Below are 17415 nucleotides of genomic sequence, written 5' to 3' on the forward strand. Positions count from 1 at the left end.
ACTTAACCATATTCATACTGTCTTTGCAGTTAGACTATTCTGAAAGTATGTGGCTTTACAGATAACATCTCAAATAATTGTAAATGAAGTTTTATTATTAGCTATTTCTTATTGTACATTGTTTTATTTATGCCCTGTAGGTGATTACCGCAGGCGTTCACTGCTTAATTAATGATATTTAAGAATTCTCAAGGTGTTTAGGGTGTTCCAGGTATGAAGCAGTGAGAGTTTGAGTTATGCAAAGACTTAGATTTGCCTGCACTGTTTAGTTCATAGGACGGTGAGAGAGGCTGGCTGAAGAATAGGGTCAGATTTTTAAATGTTCTGTTGTCAGGTTATTTTAGGAGATTTTATAGTAAAAGAGTGACATGATATATTCAGTTTTTTGTAACCACAGTTGCAGTGTAAGGTGGATTGTGATTGTAAAGGACGTGAAGGCAGGAAGATTGGTTAGGAGACAGTTGCAAAATTTAAGTGAATATGAAAAATGGAAAGAGAAAATAAAAGTTGAAAGAATATTTATAGTAGAATTGACAAGACCTGGTGATTGGCAGGAAGTGAATAAGAATGACTCATCTCTTCTGCTGAGTCTCTATTCTGTTCTAGTCTCAGAGAGATGACTAGTTAGACATGGCCATTAACTCAAGGTTATAAACAAAATTGAGAAAGGAAGATAATTAATTCCTGATGTTTTACAGATATGACAGCTCCGATCAAGCTCCAAAGTACCTTCTCTAAGATCATATTGTTTGTCTGTTGTTCATTAAGACAATTTTAATTTTATTATTTGTTTTATTATTATTGGGGTAGCATTTGATTTATGACATTATATACAGTTTCATGGATACAGCAGTGTATATCTACTTGTGTACAGCGGTGTATACAGATACCCTGCAACATGCTCACCACCAAAACTTTGTTTTTCATCTGTCATCATACAGTTGGTCACTTTTACCCATTTTGCCCTTCCCTTCCCTTTCTCCTCTAGTAACCACCACACTGTTCTCTGTATGTTTGTGTTTGTTTCTGTTTGGTTTGGTTTGTTCATTTACTTTGTTTTTATTTATTTACTAGTTTTTTATAGTCCACCTATGAGTTAGATCATACAATATTTGTCTTTCTCCATCTGACATACTTCATTTGGCATAATAACCTCAAGGTCCATCCATGTTATTGCAAATGGCAAGATTTCATCTCTTTTTTATTGCTGAGTACTATTCCATTGTGTGTGTGTGTGTGTGTGTGTGTGTGTGTGTGTGTTCAAATTAGTGTTTTCTTGTTCTTAGACTATATATCCAAAAGTGAGATAACTGGATCATATGGGAGTTCTATTCTTAGTTTTTTGAAGAATCTTCATACTGTCTTCCATAGTGGCTGCACCAATTTACATTCCCACCAACAGTGATTAAGGGGTCCGTTTTCTCCACATCCTCTTCAACACTTGTTATTTCTTGTCTTTTTGATAATAGTTGTTCTTGTCAGGTGTAAGGTAATAGCTCGTTGTGGTTTTGCTTTGCGTTTCTCTAATAATTGATGATTTTGAACATCTTTTCATGTACCTATTGAGCACCTGTATGTCTTCCTTTGAAAAATGTCTGTTAAGCTCTTCTGCCCATTTTTATTTGGGTTGTTTTTTGTTATTGAGTTGTATGAGTTCTTTATATATTTTGTATATTAATCCCTTATATTGTGTGTATCATTTACAAACATCTTCTCCCATTCAGTAGGATCACTGTTGTGTTATTGATGATTTTCTTCACTGTGCAGGTTATTAATTTAATGTTATCTATTTGTTTATTTTTGCCTTTGTTTCCCTTGCCTGAAAAGACATATCTGGAAAAATATTGCTAAGACTGATGTCAAAGAGCATACTGCTTATGTTTTCTTTGAAGAGTTTTATGGTTTCAGGTCTTACATTCAGATTTTTAATCCATTTTGAGTAAATTTTGTTTATGATGTGAAATAGTTTTTTGCATGTGGCTGTCCAGTTTTCACAACACCATTTGTTGAGGAGGCAGTCCTTTCTCTACTGTATGTTCTTTGCTCCTTTGTCATCCCACATGTGTCAGTTTATTTCTGGGCTCTCTATTTTGTCACACTGATCCATATATCTGTTTTTCTGCCAGTACCATTCTGTTTTGATTACCGTGGCTTTGGAGTATAGGTCGAAGGCAGGATGTGTGATGCCTACAGTTGTGTTCCTTTTTCTCAGGATTGCTTTGGCTGTTAGAGATCTTTTGTGGGTCTGTGTGATTTTTAGAAAGTTTTGTTCTGTTTCTGTGAAAAAATATCCTTGGGGTTTTGATAGGGATTACCTTGAGCTTTAGACTGCTCTAGGTAATAAGGACATTTCGACAACGTTAATTCTTCCAGTCCATGAGCACAGAACATCTCTCCACCTGTTTGTGTCTTTTTGAGTGTCTTTCAACAATAAGATCACAGAGTTTATAACTAGGAATTTTCTCTACTGTGCCCCAGATGTAGTTCCCCTCAGCCCTCAGGAAAGACCCTGAGGCAAGAAGGGATCTTAAGCTGCTGAAGCTTCTGTAGCAGTTTTCTCTGTTTTCCCCAGGATACTCTTACAAATATTATTGTTTTATTTTTATACAATAAAAAATCTTGGGAAGCATTGCCCTAATTGTCATTCTGTAAATGAATACCTTCATGTTTTTAAAATTTTTTATTGAGTATAATTGACTTGCATTATATCAGCTTCTGGTATACAGCATAATAATTCAGCCTTTTTAATAGATCATATCAATGCAAAGTAATCACAAAATCATGGCTATAGTTCCCTGTGCGGTACAATACATTCTTATTGCTTATTTATTTTATACATAGTAGTTTGTGTCTTTTAATCTCATACACCTATCTCTCCCCTCCCCTAGATTTTCATATTTAGATTACATACTAACTATAGCTACTATTTATTGAGTGTGCATAAATAGATGTATCACATACATTGTAGAGAGAATTAAATGGAGCATTTTATGAGGTTGTAGGTTTTAATATCTCCATTTTACACTGTAGAAACTGAGACACTGAGAGGTTGTGATTTTTCTGTAATTGTAGACATTTTAACTGGTGAAACTAGACACCTCTGACTCTATAATGTAATGAAGATTCCCATCTTACTGGCCAAGGCTATGAAAATTGACAAAAAATTTCTTACTGAAACTAATTTTAGTGATAATGTTTTGGGGAAAGAATCTCAGCCTTTTCAGAGAATTTGCAAATCTTGAAGGCTTCACAGGTGGTGCTAGTGATAAAAGAATCTGCCTGCCAGTGCAGGAGACTTAAGAGATGGGGACTTGATCCAGGTTCAGGAAGATCCCCTGGAGGAGGGCATGGCAATTTGCTCCAGTATTTTTGCCTAGAGAATCCCCATGGACAGAGGAGCCTGGTGGGCTACAGTCCACAGGGTCTCAAAGGGTTGGACATGACTAAAGCAACTTAGCATGCACATACGCACACAAACCCTACTTCACACTTGAAAGCTGAGTGTGAATTATGAGAACTGTATAAAAGCATTTGTAATTTTGAAAATTAGAGAAGAGACTTTTATTTTTCTATAAAATGGTATTTTTTGACAGGGCCTGCCTCTCTGAGACTCCTCTCCTGAGTCCCAGGCTCTGCACCTGTAATTAGAGCCAGTCCCCTCTCTGCTGCACAAGGGCACACTCCAGCAGTTCTCCCTTCTGTCTCCTACACTAGCAGTTTCCCCCTTTTCCCCATGTATAAGCATTTTGTTTCTCCTCTCTTTAAAAAACCTCTGTACCTCCACCTCCCACCCTAACCCCCATTTCTAACCACTGTCCCCGTTTGTTGCTCTGCTTTGCGGCCAGATTCCTGCAAAGAGGTTATATGCTCATTTTTTGTTGTTGTCAGTCAGTCGTGTCCTACTCTTGGTGTCCCCATGGACTGCAGCACGCCAGGCTTCCCTGTCCTTCACCATCTCCCAGAGTTTATTCAAATTCATGTCAGTGATGCCAACCATCTCATCCCCTCTCGTCCCCCTCTCCTCCTGCCTTCAATCTTTCCCAGCATCAGGGTCGTTTCCAGTGAGTTGGCTCTTCGCCTCAGGTGGCCAAAGTATTGGAGCTTCAGCTTAAGCATCAGTACTTCCAGTGAATATTCAGGGTTGATTTCCTTTAGGATTGACTGGTTCGATCTCCTTGCTGTCCAGGGACTCTCAAGAGTCTTCCTCAGCACCACAGTTCAAAAGCATCAATTCTTCGACACTCAGCCTTTTTCATTGTCCAACTCTCACATCCGTACATGACTATTCATTCTTTACCCCATTTTAAAAGTTCACTAGCAAGCTTTGTCCTCTTCCCCCATACCAGTCTAACAAAGCTACTCTTACCAAAGCCCCCAGAGACCATGTTGCCCAAAGTGTAGTGGTCAGGTTCTTAGTTCTCATCTTACTTGACCACAGCAATGTTGAATACAGTTGATTACTCCCTCTTCCTAGAAACATAGTCTAACTGCCTTCCAGGATCCCGCACCGTGACTTTTGCCCTTCCTCGCTGGCTGTCCTCATTTTCTTTACTGGTCCTCCCCGTCTCCTCGACATCTTTGGTAGCTGCTTCCATGGCGTTTCCACTTGGTTATGTAATAAGCTGATCTTTAATTCAACGTGTCTAGAAGCAAACTTCTGTCCCTCCATCCTAGCTCTGCCTCAGTCTGTTGCTGCTGCTAAGTCACTTCAGTCGTGTCTGACTCTGTGCGACCCCATAGATGGCAGCCCACCAGGCTCCCCCACCCCTGGGATTCTCCAGGCAAGAACACTGGAGTGGGTTGCCATTTCCTTCTCCAGTGCATGAAAGGAAAAGTGAAAGTGAAGTCGCTCAGTCGTGTCCGACTCTTCGCAACCCCATGGACTGCAGCCTGCCAGGCTCCTCCGTCCATGGGATTTTCCAGGCGAGAGTACTGGGGTGGGGTGCCATTGCCTTCTTCCTGCCCCAGTCTGACCCAGTGCAATTAAAGACAACTCTAGTCTTCTCGCTCAGACCAAAAACCTTGAGATCCTTTTCAAAATCTCTTTCTTATTTTCCATGTTTTATTCATTCTAAGATCCTTTTGATTATGTCTTCAGAATTTATTGATCTTTTATCATCTCACAGATATAGCCTCAGTTCAAGTGACCATTATCTCTTGCTCTGATTACTGCAAGAACCCCTTAAGTGGTCACAAATCTTCCTTCTGTGTTCCTGTTAAATAGTAGGTCAAATTGGATCACTCCTCTGCTCAGGTAAAAAGGCATTCCATCTTACTCCATCAAAGTTTAAATGATTAAAAACAAAATAATAAGTGATTAATATGACCTCTGATAACTACGTGATCTATGCCTGGTATCCCCACGTTTCTTTCACAGCCTCTGTTCTAAGCACTCGCCTACTCACCTTGCCTCCTCGTCCTCTGACTGTTAGGCATGTTTCCCACCTCCTTTGTATTTACAGTTCCCGCTGCTTAACGACCACTTCTGGATGTCCTGGAGCCCTATCTCCTCACCCTCTCCACACCTTCAGATGTCACTTGCTCTCTCCATTTTTCCTGACGAGTCTGTTTAAAACTATGGAAGCCCCCTCTTCTCCTGTACTTGCTCACCCACACTCATTAGCCCCTTCTCTGCTTTATTTTTCTCCAAGAACTTAGGACCTACTGGCATATGTTTGGTTTCTTTCCTACTAAAATGTAATCTCCATATGAGTAAGGACTTTCATCTGTTGTTCAGTGTTACACTCCCCTGTGCCAATGTCTGATTTATAGTAAGTGCTCAGTAAATACTTGTTTAGTGAAAGAATGATTTATTCCTACTTTAGAGAAATCAGACTATGAGTTTAGATGAAATGAAAACCTGGACAAGATTTATAAGATGGATTTACAGGACCTAGCTTGGCAATTGACATTTATAGTCACTCAGTTAACCGTCCACCAGAGTCACCTAGTTTCATTTTAATATATTCCATTTTATTCCATCAGCTACTTGTTAAACCTCAGCACATTAATGGAACAAGTGTTTTGCATTTTGGTACTTACCATTTTTATAATTTTAAAAGATCATTTATCTACTTTTGGCTGAAATTTTCACATCTATAAAATCAAAAAAATCTACTTGGGAACCAGCTAACATAAAAGGAAGAAAAGTCTAGCTTGTTCGTTTGACAATAATCTCAGTAAGTTTCCACTCTTAGAATGCCTAGCTTCCCCCAAGAAAGTATGTTATATAAAATTTCTACTTTGCTCTTTTTTTTCATGTCCTGTTCATTCACTTGTCAACTATCTATATTAATTAAAGAACAGGTTATCAGCCATTGATTGTATAATAGCAGATAATCCACTTAGAATTCTTTTATTTCATGCCATCTTAAAAACAAATACAAATGAGCAGTTGTATGTTTTGTCCTGGAGGAAGAATCTGAAGGTAGAGGAGATTAATTCAGATGCTTTTCTAATAAGTAAGCTTATAAACAGCCAGTCTCAGTCCTTTTTTTGTTCCAACTAGAAAAAATATGTTCATTTTTATTAAACAAAAATATTTTTATATGGAGACGGAAGGAGGAGAATGGGTTGCTTAGTCACGCTTGCTGAAGTCTTCTGATGACCATGTTTCTTTTGCTATGTATCCTTGGTCAGTTTCAAGTTCTGAGGCATTTGCAATGTTTATTCAGACTAACACATGCTCTTGGCATTGTCAGATTCTAATTTTTTCCTATTAGAATTCTAAAAGTTCCTAAAGTTTTTCTCCTTCTTGTCACATTCTTCTTACCACTTTCCAAGTATGTTTTTCAGTTTGGCCTATTGATACCATGAAACTTTATCAAATGTATCTTGCTGCTAAAAAAGTAAGAAAATACATTCCTTCCTGTGCAGAACTCTAGTATTATTGTATGTTTTGTACTGAGGTTTGCAGATTTCAGTTGTGAGATTATTATTGTTATTCAGTCATTAAGTCGTGTCCAACTCTTCTCCAACCTCATGGTCTGTAGCCTGCCAGGCTCCTTTGTCCATGGGATTTCCCAGGCAAGACTGCTAGAGTGCTCCCCAAGTGACTACCTAGAAGGGTAGGATAGGCTTGGGAGTGGGGGAGAGATTCAAGAGAGAGGGGACATATGTATGCCTATGGCTGATTCATGTTGATGTGTGGCAGAAACCAACACAGTATTGTAAAGCAATTATCTTCCAATTAAAAATAATAATTAAAAAAAAAGAACCCTGAAGTGGGTTGTCATTTCCTTCTCCAGGAAATCTTCCCAGACCAGGGATCAAACCCATGTCTCTTGCATTGGCAGGAGGGTTCTTTACCACTGAGCCATAGAAGCCACAAAAGCCCATACTTTTGGATAAACTTACATGTTCGAAGTCATCTCTGCCCAAATACACTAGGTTGCATATGAAATATACCTATTTTGTTGTAACAGTTAAATTCTTTTGTTGGAGAAATAGTTAAGAACTTAACTCTTAAAGTTTATTGTTTGAATGTTATAATTTAAGTGATATCTTCCAGTTTTTTTTCCATAGAAGTCCTGGTTTATGCCTATTTCTTTGGCATAATCATATTTTTTTTGTTTTTGGCTATGCTGGGTCTTCGCTGTGGTGCCCAGGCTTCTCTTGTTGTGGCGCTTGGACTCTAGAGCATGCAGACACAGTTGTTGCGGCACATGGACTTAGTTGCTCTGTGGCATATGGGATCTTAGTTCCTCAACGAGGGATCGAACCCACATCCCATGCATTGGCAGGCAGATTCTTAACCACTGGACCATCAGGGAAGTCCCTGGCATAATTATTAACAGCACCTTCTTGCACTCAAAAAGCACCTAAGTTGAAAGGTATATTATTTGGACATAAATGATAATACTAGGCTATTTACTTTTTTTTTTTTTTTGCATTTTGCATGGAATTGATAAGATTTCTTTTCCCTTTTCTACTACCTTTCCTCTCAATTGACCTCCCACATGCAAATATAGAATGATGGGAAGAGATAAGCACATGTGTATGGAAGATGGAGTTAGTAGGAAGCAACATGAAAGAATTATGAAAAACAGTTTAGGAATCAAATGCTAGCTTTCTAAAAAGCATTTCTAAGGATGAAATATTTGAATTTGTGTAATTTAAAACATTTGCTATAATGTTGGCCACCTTCCAACATCTTTCTCTGTTATTATATTTGATTATATGTACTCAGTTTGAACTTCGAAAATTTTAACTCCATTAGCTTGTTCATGCTCTTAATTTTTCAAGTTTGTCTTTTGAAGAACATTTGAGTTCCTGCTATTTGTTCTGTAATTGTATTTCTTTTACATTTTCTAATACATTTAACATTTTCAAGTGGATAGTTTATTAGTTACATGGCAGTTACAGTCTTAGCTGTGACAGGAATCAATCCATCTGGTGTTTCATCAGACCAGCTTGAGTTTGCAAGAACATGGACCATAAACACAAATGTATAGTATAGTCACAATTATTCTAAGAATTGTTTCTGACTTAACATCTATTTGCATTAGGAGATAATCATATAATATAAATCTCACAATGACAAGATTTCCCAAAGAGAAGATCTCTGTGAGACAAGGGTACTCTTCAGAGAGGCGGCCTAGTGTGATGAAGAGCATGGACCCGAGCACCGTACGGTTTGGGTTCAAATTTGGGCTCCAGAGTTTATTTACCATGTGACTGTTTAGGCACATACTTAACTTCTCTGTGTTTCAGTCTTGTCCTTTGTATTATGGAGATAATGATACAACCTGTCTATACTTTGTGGGGTTGTTGTGAAGGTTAGATGAGTTATTATTAATATATGTACAGTGCCTGGCGAAGTTCCTAGTACAGCATGAGCACTCTCTGCTACTGTTACTGTTATTGTCAGTGGAAGAATTGCACAGTTTCTCTCCCGGACTAAAACATTGAATGTCAATTCATATCATTAAAGGAAGTATCTCTAATCTTTATGTTAAAAGGAATTGTGCTGTTTCTTACTGAAGTATGCAGGTTGTGGCAGGATATGGAAGGCGTGGTACCTGATAAGACCAGTTTACACAGAAATCTTACCAGCAGACACCTGTGGGAAGACTTGTTGGTAGAAACTTGAGTTTCAAGCACTTTCTCCCATTCATTTTCTTTTTCTTTTTTTGAGTTAACTTTATTTATTGGTCCTTCAAGGGCCAACTTACATGTCTTTCATTCACTCATCTGTTCCTCTGGTTAAAAATAAACAACTCCTCTTCTTTGTGGCCATAGAACTTGTTTATGCATTAATATAGCACTAATGATAGTCAGTTTCCCTGGTGGCTCAGCTGGTAAAGAAACCTCCTGTAGTGAAAGAGAGCTGGGTTCGATCCCCGGGTTGGGAAGATCCCCTGGAGAAGGGAACAGCTACCCACTCCAGTATTCTGGTCTGGAGAATTCCATGGACTGTATAGTCCATGGGGTCACAAAGAGTTGGCCACAACTGAGCGACTTTCACTTCACTTCACTTCAGTGATAATTAGTTGGATACAGACTTTCTTGCTTTCTCTTCCAGTTTTACCGAGATATAATCGACACAGCACTGTATAACGTTAAGGTATATAGCATAATGATTTGACTTTTATACATCATGAAGAGATGACCACATGAAGTTAAGTAAACACCCATCATTTCACATAGATAGAAAATTAAAGAAATGGCATCACTGACTCAATGGACATGAGTTTGAGTAAGCTCCAGGAGTTGGTGATGGACAGGAAAGCCTGATGTACTGCAGTCCATGGGGTCGCAAAGAGTCAGACACAACTGAGCATCTGAACTGAACTGAACTGATGAGAACTCTTAGGATTTATTCTCTTAACTTTTATATGTAACATACAACAGTGCTAATTATATTTATCATATTGTACATTACAGAGATGCAAGTTTGATCCCTGGGTTGGGAAAATCCCCTGGAGAAGGGCATGGCAACCCACTCCAGTGTTCTTGCCTGGAGAATCCCATGGACAGAGGAGCCTGGCAGATTGTAATCCATGGGATCTCAAAGAGTTGGACATGACTGAAGTGACTTAGCATGCAGGCACATTACTAGTACTTGTTTACCTTATAACTGGAAGTTTGTACCATTTGGCCACTTTCATCCAATTTCCCCTCCTCCTACCACTCCCCCTGCCCCAACTCATGTACCCTGATCTTTTTTTTCCTATAAGTTTGTTGGCTTGTTTGTTTCTGTGGTATGATGACCTACAATACTATGTTAGTTCCTGTTACACAGCTTAGGGATTCCATGCATGCATGCGTGCTTAGTTGCTCAGTCGTATCTGACTCTTTGCAACCCAGTGTACTATAGCCCACCAGGCTCCTCCGTCCATGGGATTCTCCAGGCAAGAATGCCAGAGTGGATTGCCATTCCCTTCTCCAGGAGGTCTTCCCGACCCAGAGATGGAACCTCAGTCTCCTGCGTCAGAGGCGAATTCTTTACGGTCTAAGCCACCAGGGAAGCCCATAGTGATTCCATATTTCTATATATTTCAAGTGATCACTATGGTAAATCTGATTATTAGGTTTGCTTTTTATTTCTAATGTCCATTTCTGCAGTAAAGGAAATATAGTTAGAGGCTTCAGCTTTTCCACCTACCAACTAAGCTTTTATGATTAATTAGTACTGTAAATGTATCTACTTGGAATTTTGCAACTGAAATAACTTCTAGGATTAAAAAAAAAACTATATAGTATTTGAGAAATGAAAATTGCAAACAGTTTTGGATTAGTTTACCTGTGGCAGGAATCAGTCCTTCTGGTATTTTGTCAAACCAGCTGGAGTTTGAAAGAGCATGGGTCATAAAAACAGGTATATAATATATTCACAATTTTTCTAAGAATTGTTTTTTACTTAACATCTATTTGCATTGAGATAATCATATAATATAAATCTCATAATGACAGAATAACTAAAATATGTAGATCATTTAGTGATGAAAAATATGTGTGTTTAATATATTCTGAGGATATCATTCTAACTATAAAATTAAAAATTTTGTATCTCAATTAATTTGGTAATAATTGAATATTTTTGAAAGTCTTTGCAATCAAGATGATACCAGAAAATAATGACATGCAATTTTGTGATGTATATTTTAAAAGATACCTCCACTTAGATAATAATATGCAGAAGCTATTTTCTATTTAGTAAGAATTGTCTATACTCCAGTTTTTTTTTTAATTATTTTATTTCTGGCTCATAAGATATTTTACTAATGAATCTCTATTTGTTGACACTTTCTGAATTTTGAATTTCTTGTTAGCATCACTGTACAAAAGATGACATCAAGCCACTGACACAACAAATATGACCCCTAAACATTTCTGTCTAATAGTTATTAGATAGATTTATTTAAATTGTGTGGGTTTTCGTGGCTCCCTCCTGACATTCTCCATCAGTAATAAAAACCAAATTCTAATATCCAGTCCTGTTCTTTATGGGAGACAGGTGATATAATGTAGAAAATACTCACTTTGGAGTGAGCTGAGCTCACATTATGGCTTTAACACTAAAACTCCTACTTGGACCCAGGGATTTAAGCCCTCTAAACAATTTACTCAACCGTAAAGTAGATTAGAAAATATGACACCAAGGATTTCTAGGGATTAAGTGAACACAATCATTTACATTATACTCCAAATTTATTAATGTTATAGCTCTATTAGAGAAGAGGATTTAAAAAAAAAATTGAATGACTCTGAAAGAAACTTACTGTTGGTATTTTTCTTGATCCAAACTTCTACTATGATAAAAAACCAAATAGGATTTGATTTTTGAAGGCCCCTATCTAGCTATATACTGTTCATGCTGTTCATGAATAAATAAATAAATAATAAATATTTATTTATTATATAAATATAGTAATAAATAAATAAATGAAAAGGCAAAAAGATAGGACGCTCAAAGATGAACTCCCCATGTCGGTGGGTGCACAATATGCTACTGGAGATCAGTGGAGAAAGAACTCCAGAAAGAATGAAGTAAAGAGCCAAAGCAAAAACAACACCCAGCTGTGGATGTGACTGGTGATGGAAGCAAGATCCAACGCTGTAAAGAGCAATATTGCATAGGAACCTGGAATGTTAGGTTCATGAGTCAAAGCAAATTGGAAGTAGTCAAACAGGAGATGACAAGAGTGAACATCAACATTTTAGGAATCAGCAAACTAAAATGGTCTAGAATGGGTGAATTTAACTCAGATGACCATTATATCTACTACTGTGGGCAAGAATCCCTTAGAGAAAATGGAGTAGCCATCATAGTCAACAAGAGAGTCCACAATGCAGTACTTGGATGCAATCTCGGAAACGACAGAATAATCTCTGTTCGTTTCCAAGGCAAACCATTCAATATCACTGTAATCCAAGCCTATGCCCCGATCAGTAAGGCTGAAGAAGCTGAAGTTGAATGGTTCTATGAAGACCTACAAGACCTTCTAGAACTAACACCCAAAAAAGATGTCCTTTTCATTATAGGGGACTGGAATGCAAAAGTAGCAAGTCAGGAAACACCTGGAGTAACAGGCAAATTTGGCCTTGGAGTACAGAATGAAGCAGGTCAAAGGCTAATAGAGTTTTGCCAAGAGAATGCACTGGTCATAGCAAACACCCTCTTCCAGCAACACAAGAGATGACTCTACACATGGACATCACCAGATGGTCAACACTGAAATCAGACTGATTATATTCTTTGCAGCCAAAGATGGAGAAGCTCTATACAGTCAGCAAAAACAAGACCGGGAGCTGACTGTGGCTCAGATCATGAACTCCTTATTGCCAAATTCAGACTGAAATTGAAGAAAGTGGGGAAACCACTAGACCATTCAGGTATGACCTAAATCAAATCCATAACAATTATACAGTGGAAGTGAGAAATAGATTTAAGGGACTAGATCTGATAGAGTATCTGATGAACTATAGATGGAGGTTCGTGACATTACAGGAGACAGGGATCAAGACCATCCCCAAGAAAAAGAAATGCAAAAAAGCAAAATGGCTGTCTGAGGAGACCTTACAAATAGCTGTGAAAAGAAGAGAAGCAAAACAAAAGGAGAAAAAAAAAAAGATATACCCATTTGAATGCAAAGTTCCAAAAATAGCAAGGAGAGATAAGAAAGCTTTCCTCAGTGATCAGTTCAAAGAAATAGAGGAAAACAATAGAATGGGAAAGACCAGAGATCTCTTCAAGAAAATTACAGATACCAAGGGAACATTTCCTACAAAGATGGGCTCAATAAAGGACAGAAATGGTATGGACCTAACAGAAGCAGAAGATATTAAGAAGAGGTGGCAAGAATACACAGAATAACTGTACAAAAAAGATCTTCATAACCCAGATAATCATGATGGTGTGATCACTCACCTAGTGCCAGACCTTGCCAATAGATGGGGAAACAATGGAAACAGTGGCAGACTTTATTTTTTTGAGCTCCAAAATCACTGCAGATGGTGACTGCAGCCATGAAATTAACAGACGCTTACTCCTTGGAAGAAAAGTTATACCAACCTAGACAGCATATTAAAAAGCAGAGACATTACTTTGCCAACAAAGTTCTGTCTAGTCAAGGCTACGGTTTTCCCAATAATCATGTATGGTTGTGAGAGTTGCACCATAAAGAAAGCTGAGCACTGAAGAATTGATGCTTTTGAACTGTGGTGTTGAAGAAGACTCTTGAGAGTCCTTTGGACTGCAAGGACATCCAACCAGTCCATCCTGAAGGAAATTAGTCCTGAATATTCTGAATTTTAGGAAGGACTGATGATGAAGCTGAAACTCTCATACTTTGGCTACCTGATGTGAAGAAGTGACTCATATGAACAGACCCTGATGCTGGGAAAGATTGAGAGCAGGAGGAGAAGGGAATGACAGAGGATGAGATGGTTGGATGACATCACCGACTCGATGGACATGAGTGTGTGTAGGCTGTAGGAGTTGGTGATGGACAGGGAATCCTGGTGTGCTGCAGTTGATGGGGTCACAGAGTTGGACATGAATGAGCAACTGAAGTGACTGAACTGATCTGGTTGTATCACTCCTAATTTCTCACTGTTGTTATCTTCCACCTTTTGGACATGCCTTAACTGTCACTCAGTGTATCTTTTTGTCAATTTCACTTCCTGTTATTGTCGGCACTGTAAGTGAATGACTAATACTGTGGCCTCATACTTCCTTGAGCCCTGCATGAACATTGACCTTCATCTCAGCTCTGCTTCATTTAGCTCTTCTTATGTCACACCCTCCATTTTATGAACTAAAATTCCAAGGTTGAAGGCACTACTCTACCTCTGAATCACCATTCTTTGACAGCAATTTCTGGTCTTCCATCCTGCCTGCACAACCACTTCCAGGTAATCTTTGGGTTATCTTATCAGGACCTCAAGTCCTTTGTCCCTTGCCTTCTAATCTCAGTCCTGCTGTGTTCTCTTCCTTTCCTCTCCAGGTGAGACCCGGGATCCATCAGTTCATCAGTTCTCTTGCTCATATACCAAACTCCATTTCCATTTGGATTTTTTTGATCTCTATATCATATCTCTCTATATCTCTTACTGTGAAATTGTATTTTATATTTACTAGCTTCTCAAAACCTCAGCTTTCTTGTGGATAATATCTTGGTAGTTATACCTACCTCATTACATTATGCAGAGAAGGCACTAGCACCCCACTCTGGCTCTCTTGCCTGGAAAATCCCATGGACAGAGGAGCCTGGTAGGCTGCTGTCCATGGGGTCGCTAAGAGGCGGACACGACTGAAGTGACTTAGCAGCAGCAGCAGCATTACATTATGGCAGGGTTAAATGAGTTGCTATATATACAAACCAGCCAGCCTGCCTTCAACCATGTTGAGAAAAATTGTGGCGAAAGGTAGCATGACACTTAAAGATTAGAGCTTATTTGTACCTATGCTGCTGTGTGCTGCTAGAGAAACTCACCAAGCCAGGCATGTTCATATTACTTGCACTGTGGATCACCCAACCCTTAGGGCATCCCTAAGATTATCAGTTAGTCCGACTCCATTTATGAGTCTTTAAAAGATGGATACTGTGTGTTTGAAATAACTGAAATATATATTTAAATTTTAGAAACCTCCGAGAAGCAAGGGATAATGCTGTGGCTGAAAAGGACCGTGCAGTGATGGCTGAAAAGAATGCTCTAGAAAAACATGATCAGCTCTTAGACAGGTAAGCATCCTGAAAACAGAGGCGTTGAAACTTTGATTTTTGTTCCTATTACTCTTTCCTTTAGAATATATCTTTTTAATAGAAGTTTAATTTTCGTTTAAGTATTATGTACATGTAATAATTTACCTATGTGATAATTGTATATATTGAAACAAGATAGAGAACAGTGTAGTCACCCTAAGGAGTTTCCTTATGTCCCTTTGGTCAGTCTCAGCCGCCACCCATCAAGAGGTGAACACTTTGTGATTTCTCTCACCATAGTTTAGTTTTGTTCTTCATGGACTGAAAAGAAATGGAATTGTGCGGTGTGTACCCTTTTGTGTCTGAGTTCTTTCACTCAACATTGTATGTTTTCATCCATTTTATGTTATCCCAGTAGTTCATTTCTTAACTTGCTGGACATGAATATACACAAGTTTGTTTATTCATTCACCTCTCAGTGGACATTTGTTTTTTTTCCCAGTTTGGTGCTACTATGAATAAAGCTGCTATGAATGTTTGTATACAAGTCTTTTTGTGGGTATATGTTTCCGTTTCTCTCATATAAACACCTAAGAGTGAAATTGCTAATCATCAGTAGATGATTGTTTTACCATGAAAGACTTGGAAGTTGAAATAACTCCTTGACCCATGGACTACAGAATCAGTTATGTTACGTGTTAGCAGACATGAAAACAGCATTCATGTCATTGTGCGTCTGTCATTAGAACTGTTAGTTAAATAAATACATTGTCATTGAGTAGTAATATTTTGAAAAGGTTTTTTTTTTCTTTTTTCTTTTTTTTTGAGCAGTCATTCTCAGCAGTGGGCTTAAAATATTCAGTGAGCCTTGTTATAAACAGATCAGGGTCCTCCAGACTCTGCTGTTCCACTTATAGAGGACAAGTAGAGTAGGTTTAGCACAATTCTAGGCCACCTAGGATTTTCAGAACAGTAAATGAGTATTGGCATCACCTTAAAGTCGACAGCTTCATTAGCCCCTAACAAGAGAGTCAGATTGTTCTTTGAAACTTTGAAACTAGGCATTGACTTCTCCTCTCTAGCTATGAAAGTGATAGGTGGCATCTTCTTCCAATAGAAAGCTATTCCATCTACACTGATAATCTATGTTTAGTGTAGCCACTTTCATTAATTATCTTAGCTAGATCATCTGGATAATTTGCTACAGCTTTTACATCATCACTTGCTGGTTTGCCTTGCACTTTTATGTTATGGAGATGACTTCTTTCCTTAAATTTCATGATCCCGTGAACCACCCTCTTCAAGCTTCAGACGTTTCTTCTGCAGCTTCCTTACCTCTCTTAGCTTTCCAAAAATCAAAGAGACTTAAGGCCTTGCTCTGTACTAGGCTTTGGCTTAAGGGAACATGGTGGCTGGTTTGATCATCTATCTAGACCACTAAAACTTGCTTCATATCAGCAGTAAGGCTGTTTTACTTTCTTATCATTTTTGTGTTCACTGGAGACACACTTTTAATTGCCTTCCAAGAACTTTTCCTTTATATCCGCAGCTTGGCTAACTCTTCCACACAAGAGGCCTAACTTTCAGCCTATATCAACTTTCAACCTATATCAATTTTCAATGTGCCTCTAAGCGTAATCATTTCTAGCTTTTGATTTAAAATGAGAAATGTGTGCCTCTTCCTTTCACTTGAACACTTTAGAGGCCATTGTAGGGGTAATTTCAGTATCGTTGTGTCTCAGGGAATAGGGAGGCCCAAGGAGAGGGAGAGAGCCTGAGAAGATAGGCAGAGAGTCTGTGAATGACTTTGAGTACTAGGCTGTGCAGTCTGTATGCCATTCTGTTGACTAACATGATCAGAGTCCCCAGTTCTAGAATAATTACCCTGGAAGAATGAGTGATGAAAGTAGTACTAAGCTAATAACAGGAAGATAGTTCAGAGAATATTATAAATAGTTTGTTATCTTATATAGGCAAGATTTCTGGAGCCCCCAAACAATTACAGTAGTAACATAAAAATCACTGATCCCAGATCACTATAATAAATATAATAATAATAAGTTTAAAATATTATGAGAAGTTTCCAAAATGTGACACCAATATGAAAGTGAGCAGATACTGGAAAAATGGCACTGGTGTACTTGCTTGGTGCCCCAAACCTTCAGTTTGTAAGAGGAAACAAAAAAGTTCAGCATGTGCAAAGCTCAATAAAATGAAAGTACATTAAAAGGAGATATTAAATAGTGGGACTGTATGTAACCTTGAT

General features: G+C 38.2%; 1 protein-coding gene across 5 annotated transcripts in view; it reads left to right on the forward strand.

Annotated features, from left to right (window-relative positions):
• PIBF1 (progesterone immunomodulatory binding factor 1) overlaps nucleotides 1-17415 on the forward strand; it is a 222445-nt gene that overhangs the window by 56972 nt on the left and 148058 nt on the right. For all 5 annotated transcript variants that reach the window (XM_043891786.1, XM_043891787.1, XM_043891788.1 and 2 more), the window contains one exon: nucleotides 15090-15188. In XM_043891786.1, coding sequence (XP_043747721.1) covers nucleotides 15090-15188 — 99 coding nt within the window. The remainder of the gene's footprint in view (nucleotides 1-15089; nucleotides 15189-17415) is intronic.

This window comes from Cervus elaphus, chromosome 30 (genome assembly GCF_910594005.1).
Source record: "Cervus elaphus chromosome 30, mCerEla1.1, whole genome shotgun sequence".
In the NCBI taxonomy this organism is placed as follows: Eukaryota; Metazoa; Chordata; class Mammalia; order Artiodactyla; family Cervidae; genus Cervus; species Cervus elaphus.